A 10339-nucleotide genomic window follows, 5' to 3' on the forward strand; every position below is an offset into this window, starting at 1 on the left:
AGGAAGGGAGTTCCAGAGCTAGGGGCCCATCAACCCAAGGCATGGCCTCTAATGATGGAGCAGAGAAGATGGACAATGTGCAACAGGATGTATTTCAAGGGGAGTACCATGTTACTGATAACTTCCCATTGAAATATTTCCCCTCTGGTGTCCTATATAAGCTGATTCCTGTCATACTCTAACTCTCCTATTGAAACCCCTCTCTCTCATGCTTTTGAATCAGCCTCATGTTCATATTAAATACAGTTTAACTTTGGGATTACCCCTTCTCTCCCTCAGTGATCAAAGTGGTACTTATGATTTATTAGTCTGTAATATCGAACAGTTTATGATAGTCAATGGGTTCTATTATTAAGCTCCTCCCATTCAAGATCCGAACTTCTTTAGTGTCTTCAAAGCCTACCCCCTTTTTTATGTAGCACGGGGTCAGTCTTGTCATTCCTCCCCGCTTGTTATTTCTCTCTGCTGATATCTCCTTTTATCTCTCCTTATCCAGGGCCAGAGGGCTGCAATCTTTTCATTTACCACCTCCCCCAGGAGTTCGGGGATAGTGAACTCATGCAGATGTTTCTGCCGTTTGGGTCAGTCATCTCCTCTAAGGTCTTCATGGACAGAGCCACCAATCAGAGTAAATGCTTCGGTGAGTCGGCTGGCTGCTTGGCAAGTGTCACCATGCATCATCGTTGTTCGAACAAGGAAGCTTAGAGTAAACACCATAAGCCATAGAATTTGGAGGGTTTCCCATAAACTGCCTGGTGCCTGGAATTAAATGTTTAATAAGTTAAGGCTAGGATTGAAATTGGGAAGGAACGAGGGGCATTGATTTTAAAGCGATGTGCAAAAGAAGCAAGGATGATGGAGAAAAATACGTAAAGTTTTTCCTTCAGTGAGTGCTTAGAGTCTGAAATGCACTGCCTAGAAATGTGGAGGTGGCGGGTTCAAATGAGCCATTGAAGAGGGCATCGGATGATAATTTGGGTAGAAATAGTGTGCAAGGGTTTGGGGAAAGAAATAGAGATTGGCACCGGGCAATGCTGCCCATTTGAAGAGCCCATGCAGCAGTGATGGGCTGAATGGCATCCTTCTGTGCTGTAACAGTCCTGCAATCATTCATTCATGCTAAGATAGTGGGCACTGACTGGCAGTTGTATAGGACAACTCTCAGAGTAGGTGGCAAGACATGAGCCAACCTGTGCACAGCAAGATCCCACCAACAGCCATGTGATAATGGCCAGATCATCTGTTTTCTTCAGTGATGCTGATGGAGGGATAAATATTTGCCAAGGCAGGTCGGAGAATTACCCTAATATCTGGCAAATAGTGCCATGGGATCTTTTGCAACCATCTATGAAGGCAGACAGAGCCTTCGTTTAAGATCTAAGTAGAAAGATGGCACCTCCAACAGTGCAGCACTCCCTCTGCATAAGGGAAAGAGGACGGTATTGTTCCAGTGTTACAGTAGTTAATAATCCAGAACTCCAGGTTAATGCTATGGGAACATGGGTTCAAATCCCACATGGCCGCTGTTGCAATTTAAATTCAATAAATCTAGAATTAAAAACTAGTGGCTGTAACGGTTATCAATTGCCATTTTATAACCAAACCTCTGGGTCACCGTAATGCTTTTTAAGGAAGGAAATCTGTCTTCCTTACTTCTGTGTGACTCTGGACCTACAGCAGCGTGATTGATCCTCTGAGCGAGCCCCTCGGTTCAAGGGAATAAAGGAACAGGTAACAAATACTGGTCTCATCAATAACACATAAATCCCGTGAAAGGTTAATGAAACAAAATCCCCTTGACTGGGATTTTGACCTCCAACTTAAAGGTGAGTGCCATAGAGTCATAGATGATTACAGTTTGAAAACAGGCCTTTCGGCCCGCCTGGTCCGTACAGCCCAGTTTTCACAATCAAACTAGTCCCATTTGCCTGTGTTTGGTCCATAATCCCTCCATACCTATCCCATCCACGTACCTGTCCGAATGTTTCTTAAATGACAAAATTGTACATGCCTCCACCACCACCTCTGAAAGCCTGTTCCAGACACTCACCACCCACTGAGTATCTAACTGCCCCTCTGATCCCTTTCTCCCCTCACACCCTAAACCTATGCCTTCTAGCCTTAGACTTGCCTACTGTGGGAAAAGCTGTTGGCATAACTGAAGAGTGATGCTCCTCAGTTTTTTTTAAAAAGATTGCATCAGTTAGCTACAGATTGCAATACAAATTGCAGGATTATAAATCCCAACCTCGACATCTCTGAATAACCATTTTGTTGAGATGGGGAGGAATTCCTTCATTCAGAAGCTGGTGAGTCTTTGGAATTCTCACTAGGGTGGAAACTCAGTTCCAGAGCAAGCCCAAGACAGAAATCAAGGTGTTTCTGTAAATTTTTAACATTAAGGGATTTGGAGATTGTGTGGCGAAAGTGGCATTGAGCCATAATCACGCATGATGGGCCAGTCTTGTTAGGCTGAATGGCCGACAATTGCCGTAGGTTCTTATTTTTCGATCCATTTTTCTCTGCCCTACTAATTCAACCTTGCTGATTTTAGGTAGTTTACATTCTTGGATTTCTCATGTTACTCTGTGGTGGGCAATGCTGCCACCTAATGGTGCAATGGCAAATTGGGATCCGTGGAGCTGTGGCATTCTAACTCAGTTCTCCACAAAATAACGTTCGCACCTTTCACAGTGCACCCATTTGCTGCTTCATTGCAGTAACATGATAAATCAAGGTTTGCCTTTTGCCACGGCTGTTCCAGATTTTGGTTTTACAACTTGAGGGTGTTCTGCGTGCCGACCTCATGCTCAAAGTTTGCTGGATTTACTGGAATGGTGGCAGGGACGGGAAACTTCAGTTTTGTCAGGATACTGAAGGAGGCGGTCAGGAGCAAGGCTAGTGTGGTTTGAGTGGCCTCCACAGTCAATGAGTTCTCGCAGCTATAGGCATCTCTCGGGATCCCCTCTTGCCCTGCCTAAAATGATTGATATTGTACACCTTCTTCCAACTTTTGTTTTTACAGTTTTGGATTTTACAACTGATTGATTAATTGGATTGGTGTGATTGTTCTCCTTCCAGCAGAGATTCTGAAGGAGTAATCCGATGTTCAGAGCCTTGTAGGGTTCTGCAGAAGTCAACCAGTAGAAACTGTTCTCAGTCAGTTACCTGATGGCAGATGTATAACCTGTTTTGAATGCACAGCTGAAAAGGCTCTCAGAAGCAAACTTAAGTTCTTTTTGGAAGAAGTTGGCTACGTTCTTGAAGGGAAATGGTTTACAGGGTTGTGAAGGGTAGACAGGTGGCTCAGTGGTTAGCACAGCTGCCTCACAACACCGGGGCTGCAAGTTCAGTTCACACCCTTGGATGACTGTCTCTGTGATGTTTGCACATTCTCTCTGTGTCAGTGTAGGTTTTCTCCAGATATTCTGGTCTCCTCCCACAGTCCAAAGATGTGCACATTGGCTGGATTGGCCATGTTAGGTTTCCCATAGTGTTCAGGGATGTGCAGGATAGGTGGGTTAGAATTGCAGGGTTGTGGTGATAAGGTAGGGATCTGGGTGGGATGCTGTTTGGAGGGCTGGTGCAGACTTGATGGGCCAAATGTCTTCTCTCTACAGTTTAGTAATTCTATCAGGAGAGGATGAGGAAAACAAATAAATTGTGTAGCTCTATTGAAGACCCCCCACTGGCGTGATGGGCCAAATGTGGAGTGGCGTCTGTGCTTTTCCTTTACACATTCAATTCTTCTCTTCCCTCTTTTAATATACATTCCTCTTCTTGGCCACTCTTCAATGGTTTGTATCTCCTGGAATTTGGAGCCACACTACTAGCAGCTCAGAGACGGCCTTTAGCTGACTGTGGAAGGGTCTACATTCCACAATTCGTGCATGACAACCCAAAGACACCCAGACATCCTTTCTAATCCTATCTTCCCACACACAGCCCAAAGGCCTGCAGCTTGTAGCATGTAAGCTGCAGATGGAGCTACCTATTAAAAGCGTTTAGGGAGATGCCTCCACGACTAGTTTAGGCAGCGAATTCTAGATGCCCACCATTTTCTGCGTAAATAAGTTTTTCCTCATGTCCCCTCTAATCCTTGAGCCACTGAGCTTGAATGTATAACTCCTGGCTTTTGAACTGTTGGCCAAGGGAAACAGGTTCCTCCTGTCTACTCCATCTTTATCGCTCACCATTTTGTATACCTCAATCATGTCATCCCTCAGCCTTCTCTAGGAAACAATCCCAACCTCTCCAATCTCTCCTCATAGCTACAATTCTCCAGCCAGAACAAAGAACTGAGAACAAAGAAAATTACAGCACAGGAACAGGCCCTTCGGCCCTCCAAGCCTGTGCCAATCGAGATCCTCTGTTTATACTGTCATTTATTTTCTAAGGGTCTGTATCCCTTTGCTCTCTGCCCACCCATGTACCTGTCCGGATACATCTTAAAAGACACTATCGTGTCTGCGTCTACCACCTCCGCTGGCAACGCATTCCAGGCACCCACCACTCTCTGTGTAAAGAGCTTTCCACGCATATCTCCCTTAAACTTTCCTCCTCTCACTTTGAGCTCATGACCCCTAGTAATTGAGTCCCCCACTCTGGGGAAAAAGCTTTTTGCTATCCACCCTGTCTATACCCTTCATGATTTTGTAGACCTCAATCAGGACCCCCCTCAATCTCCATCTTTCTAATGAAAATAATCCTAATCTACTCAACCTTTCTTCATAGCTAACACCCTCCATACCAGGCAACATCCTGTTGACCCTCCTCTGCACTCTCTCCAAAGCATCCACATCCTTTTGGTAATGTGACGACCAGAACTGTACGCAGTATTCCAAATGTGGCCAAACCAAAGTCCTATACAACTGCAACATGACCTGCCAACTCTTGTACTCAATACCCTGCCCGATGAAGGAAAGCATGCCAAATGCCTTCTTGACCACTCTATTGATCTGTGTTGTCACCTTCAGGGAACAATGGGCCTGAACACCCAGATCTCTCTGTTCATCAATTTTCCCCGGGACTCTTCCATTTACTGTATAGTTTGCTCTTGAATTAGATCTTCCAAAATGCATCTCCTCGCATTTGCCCAGATTGAACTCCATCTGCCATTTATCTGCCCAACTCTCCAATATATCTATATTCTGCTGTAATCTCTGACAGTCCCCTTCACTATCTGCTACTCCACCAATCTTAGTGTCATCAGCAAACTACACCTTCCTCCAAATCATTTGCCTATGTCACAAACAACAGTGATCCCAGCACAGATCCCTGTGGAACACCACTGGTCACAGGTCTCCAATTTGAAAAACCCCCTTCCACTACAACTCTCTGTCTCCTGTTGCCTCACCAGTTTTTTTATCTATCCAGCTAGTACACCCTGGACCCCATGTGACTTCGCTTTCTCCATCAGCGTGCCATGGGGAACTTTATCAAATGCCTTACTGAAGCCCTGGCAACTTCCCAGTAAACCCTGTGTGCACTCTCTCCAGAGAAATCATGTCCTTCCTGTAACATGGTGACCGGAACAGCACACTATACTCCAGTTGTCACCATGCCAGTGTCTTATACAGTTTCATCATTATGTCCCCACTTTTGCATTCAAAACATCTGCCAAAGAGAACAATCATTCAAAGTGCCTTATATACAACCTTCAATGTTTCGTATTTATCTTGTTCTTTGTGCAGCTGTAACATTCTATTCCTCGCTCTGTTCTATTACCCAAATGCACTTTGTATAGTATGAGCTGCCCATACCGCATGCAAAACAACACTTTTCACTGTAGCTAGGTGCATGTGATTATAATAAATAAAACAAAATCAAAAATCAACCTTACTGACCTGTAGTGCTAACCTTTAGGGACCTATGCACTTGAACACCAAGATCTCTCATTACATCTACCCCTGTCTGTATATTTCCTTTCTATGGACATTCCCTTTTACTGTTAGACCTCCCAAAGTGCATTACCTCACACTTATCAGAGTTGTCATGTGACAGCCTTTCACATCTCACAGAGAAACCCCCCGAGTGCTTTCAAATTGAGCATTCTGAAGTGCAGACTGTAGGTAAAGATAGCCTGGCAAGTCTATTCCAATCGCAGTGACCAGTTGATGTGTTTTCCGATCCTGGCCAAGGCATCAGGAGAGCTCCCCGACCTTCCCTCAAATAGATTCTCCATGGGATCATTGACCATACCGGCACGGCTTATTCATGGCTGCACATTAATGTTCCAATCTTATGCCTAGGCACTTCAATGTTGTAGCACTCCCAGAGAACTGCTCAGGACTATCAGGAAAGCAGATGTGTTGGTTGGGACCCTTCTTCAGTAAATGATTTCAGATGATTTCATATTTTCTGAAGAAGGCTCCCGACCAGAAACGTCAGCTTTCCTGCTCCTCTGATGCTGCCTGGCCTGCTGTGTTCCTCCAGTTCCAGCATCGGCAGTTCCTACTATCTCAGAACTATCAGCCTTGGTTTTGTGGCTTAGTTTCAAGAGTAGAAGCCTGAAGTTTAATGTCTCAGAGGCCAATGAGCTGTAGTGTAACTGTGTTCGAAGATGGAAGAGAGTTGATAGTTCTTGCTTTTCCTTTTTTTAAAATTGTTACCTGATTTGTCTTTCTTCCTCTTTTGATCTCTCATTGGGTGAGCTGGTTTATGAAAGAGATGAGGAATTTCTTCTCTCAGAGGGGAGTGAATCTGTGGAATTCTTTACTACAGAGAGCTGGGTCATTAGTTATATTCAAGGCTGAGACAGATTTTTAATCAGGAAGGGAATGAAGGGCTGGGGAAAAGGCAGAAAGATGGAGTTGAGGATTATTGGATCAGCCATGATATCATTGACTAATGGTACAGACTTGATGGGCTGAATGGTCTACTTCTGCTCCTAAGTTTTATGGATAATCACAGGCTCACAGGCTGCCTGTAGCTTTCCCAATTGGTCAGTATACACGTGGAAGCCTCAGCAATAAATGTCAACAAACTGCGTAACTTTCCCCGGTTCAGTCCTGGGCTATCAGCATTGCAAGCAAGGGCAGTCTCTATGGTCGATCCTGTGTTACTAATGACAAGGTGCTGGTGAGGCACGCACGTTACTGAGCTGCTGTGGTCTGGGTGGTGTGAGTGCATTTACAGTACTGTTTATCCTGACCCAGTGGTCAACAAGAAACAGCGGTTTAAACCGGCCAGGGTCGGGTATGATTTGAAGAAGAGCAAGGGGGTGCTATTGCTGTCATACATCTGCTGCGCATGCCCTTCCAGCTGGTTTTTTGGGAGGTGTGGGGTTACAGAGAATATCACAATCAAGCCCAATGTGGTCCTTATCTGACAGGGTTTGAAATGGCAATCTGGAATGGTTGCTGATCAGGAATTGGTATGAATTCACTTTGTGAACCTCATGGCCACTCTGGTTGAGAATGGCTAACAAACACTGTGAAGCTCTGGCTTTGAACCTGGGAACCTCTAGGATTTAGGATCACATGGCAAAAGGTAATGTCAGCCTAGTGCCCATCTATGGTGGTTCACCACTGCGTATTATAAGAGGGAAAAAAAATTACCTCCCGCTCCAATGAGAAAACAATTAAATTGCCCATTTCAGGAAGTGGGATAACAAAGTGTGGAGCTGGATGAACACGGCAGGCCAAGCAGCATCTCAGGAGCACAAAAGCTGACGTTTTGGGCCTAGACCCTTCATCAGAGAGGGGAATGGGGAGAGGGAACTGGAATAAATAGGGAGAGAGGGGGAGGCGGACCGAAGATGGATAGAGGAGAAGATAGGTGGAGAGGAGAGTATAGGTGGGAAGGTAGGGAGGGGATAGGTCAGTCCAGGGAGGACGGCAGGTCAAGGAGGTGGGATGAGGTTAGTAGTAGGAAATGGAGGTGCGGCTTGAGGTGGGAGGAGGGGATAGCTGAGAGGAAGAACAGGTTAGGGAAGCGGGGACAAGCTGGGCTGGTTTTGGGATGCAATGGGAGGAGGGGACCTGTCCGTCCTCCCCAGACTGACCTATCCCCTCCCTACCTCCCCACCCCTACTCTCCTCTCTATCTATCTTCTCCTTTATCCATCTTCGATCCATCTCCCCCTCTCTCCCTATTTTTTTCAGAATCCTCTCCCCATCCCCTTTTTCTGATGAAGGGTCTAGGTCCGAAACTTCAGCTTTTGTGCTCCTGAGATGCTGCTTGGCCTGCTGTGCTCATCCAGCTCCACTCCTTGTTATCTCGGATTCTCCAGCATCTGCAGCTCCCATTATCTCAGGAAGTGGGTTCCCTCACCTTTACATGTGTTAAAAACTTCTCCTGCCTTTTTGTTTACTTTTCAAAGGTTTTGTGAGTTTTGATAATCCCACTAGTGCCCAGGCTGCCATCCAGGCTATGAATGGTTTTCAGATTGGAATGAAGAGGTTGAAAGTCCAGTTAAAACGGCCAAAAGATACCAGTCGCCCTTACTGACTGACCGTGATTCAGGGGCAAGAATTTCTGATTTTCTAGGTAAGGCATGACCAATTTGTATCTTGTCTTCTCTCTTCAGTGTTAAAAGTTCTTTAGGTCAATGCTGATGTTTAACTTCTCTAAGTCAGAATAAGAGTGGCTATCACTAGGAATCCATTAGTACTTTCTTCCAAAAACCCCAAGGAATTTGGGATCTCCATCCTTGGCCATCATGTCCCCTCAAAAAAAAATTAAAGTTTGAGAGAACATTTCAAAATGACGATTGATGAACTTGACTTAGGCAGGAGAGTTATAGCATCGAGAACTCTGGAGGATAAATAGAGTTAATATTAGGCTTGTGTGTTAGTGGAACAGAATTGCTGGGCCGAATGGCCAGCTCTGATCTCTTTGTGTACTGATGCAAGATATTGATTGCTCATATATGCCCTGCCCTTTTAAAAAGGCAGGGTGGGGGGCATGGCGGTTGGTCACTTTGTCCATTGAGCTCTGGAAGTGAACGTGAATGCCACTGAAAAGTGAAGCATGTCATTAAACCATTCTCTCTTGCGCTCATCAAGACAAATGCAGGAATGCCAGAATTTCCAATGATGGCACCAATTTATCAGGGAACTGATCAGTTGGCAGGTTAACTCTGATTGGCTGAGGCATTGCCAAGGAGAAAACAAGGGGAAACTAAGGGCCCCCAAGCTTCAAAGTAATTTTTCTTTAAAAGGCACAAGGTTTGAACATATTTTTATTTGGAACATACGCGGCCTATAAACTTTGTTGCTTTCTCCATGGAAATATCTTGGCCAACTTGCCAATTAATCAGCATGACTTTTTTCCCGTGGTAAACATTGTCGTGATCGTCTGAAATTCTTGCATTTGCCCTGAGGAGAGGACGATATAAAACTTTGTCACTGCTGCTGTCTTTACAGCAAGAACCAAGCTCTGTGCTGCCACTGGAAGTAGACATCTTGAGATTTGCAGGTCAGGAGGGCTTTGTGGACAGTACCCTATCCTCATAATCAGCATCAGTTTGACTGTCAGTTTTAAACAAGACTTTGTGAATATTCTCCTCTCCAGAATGAAGGTCATGTTTCAAATTCAAGCAGCTAGTGGGTGGAAAGGGGATCTGAGGCCAGTTTTAAAGTTGGTTTGGCACTGACTGTGAGGATGAACAGTGGCTGTATTCCAGGGCAAGTTGTTCGCATGTTGGGAAGGGTTCCGAAACGACCAGATACAATGGCCTCAGCTCGGGAGGCAATGGATTTACAATTGGCTAAAGTGTCCCTGGATCACTTATGTACCAGCATGCCCACCCTTTACAGTCATAGAGTTTTTACAGCATGGGGACGTGGCAATCCAGTGGTACTTTCGCTGGACTGTTTTTATCCAGAGACCCAGGTAATGTTCTGAGGATCCAGGTTCGAATCCCACCATGGCATATGGAGGAATTTGAATTCAATAAAAACAATCTGGGATTAATAGTCCAATGATGACCATGAATCCATTACTGATTGTTAGAAAAGCCCATCTGGCTCACTAATGTCTTTAGGGAAGGAAGCCGCCATCCTTACCCTGTCTGGCCTACTTGTGACTCCAGACCCACAGCAATGTGGTTGACTATTAAATGCCCTCTGAGCAATTAGCGATGGGCAATAAATGCTGTGCTAGCTGGCGATGCCCTCATCCTGTGAATGAATTAAAGAAAAAGTTAAGCTCAATATATCATGTGTGCTCTGGTCAATAAAAGTCTATCTATTCAAATCTCATTTTCCAGCACTTTGCCTGTTATCTTGCTTTCTATGGCTTTACATCTCTGCCCCTCACCCCCCGATGTGCCCATGCATGGGCATCCGGCATGAACAAGATCATGGTAGCATGTGGTGCTCACTGTTAATGCTTGA

At 45.1% G+C, this 10339-nt stretch overlaps 1 protein-coding gene across 3 annotated transcripts in view; it reads left to right on the forward strand.

Moving 5' to 3' along the window:
• The window catches only part of LOC125465819 (CUGBP Elav-like family member 4), a 489416-nt gene that overhangs the window by 465202 nt on the left and 13875 nt on the right, over positions 1-10339 (forward strand). For all 3 annotated transcript variants that reach the window (XM_059638580.1, XM_059638579.1, XM_059638581.1), the window contains 2 exons: positions 497-640; positions 8323-8489. In XM_059638580.1, the coding sequence (XP_059494563.1) occupies positions 497-640; positions 8323-8450 (272 nt within the window). In that variant the 3' untranslated portion in view covers positions 8451-8489. The remainder of the gene's footprint in view (positions 1-496; positions 641-8322; positions 8490-10339) is intronic.

Source organism: Stegostoma tigrinum, chromosome 30, assembly GCF_030684315.1.
Source record: "Stegostoma tigrinum isolate sSteTig4 chromosome 30, sSteTig4.hap1, whole genome shotgun sequence".
In the NCBI taxonomy this organism is placed as follows: Eukaryota; Metazoa; Chordata; class Chondrichthyes; order Orectolobiformes; family Stegostomatidae; genus Stegostoma; species Stegostoma tigrinum.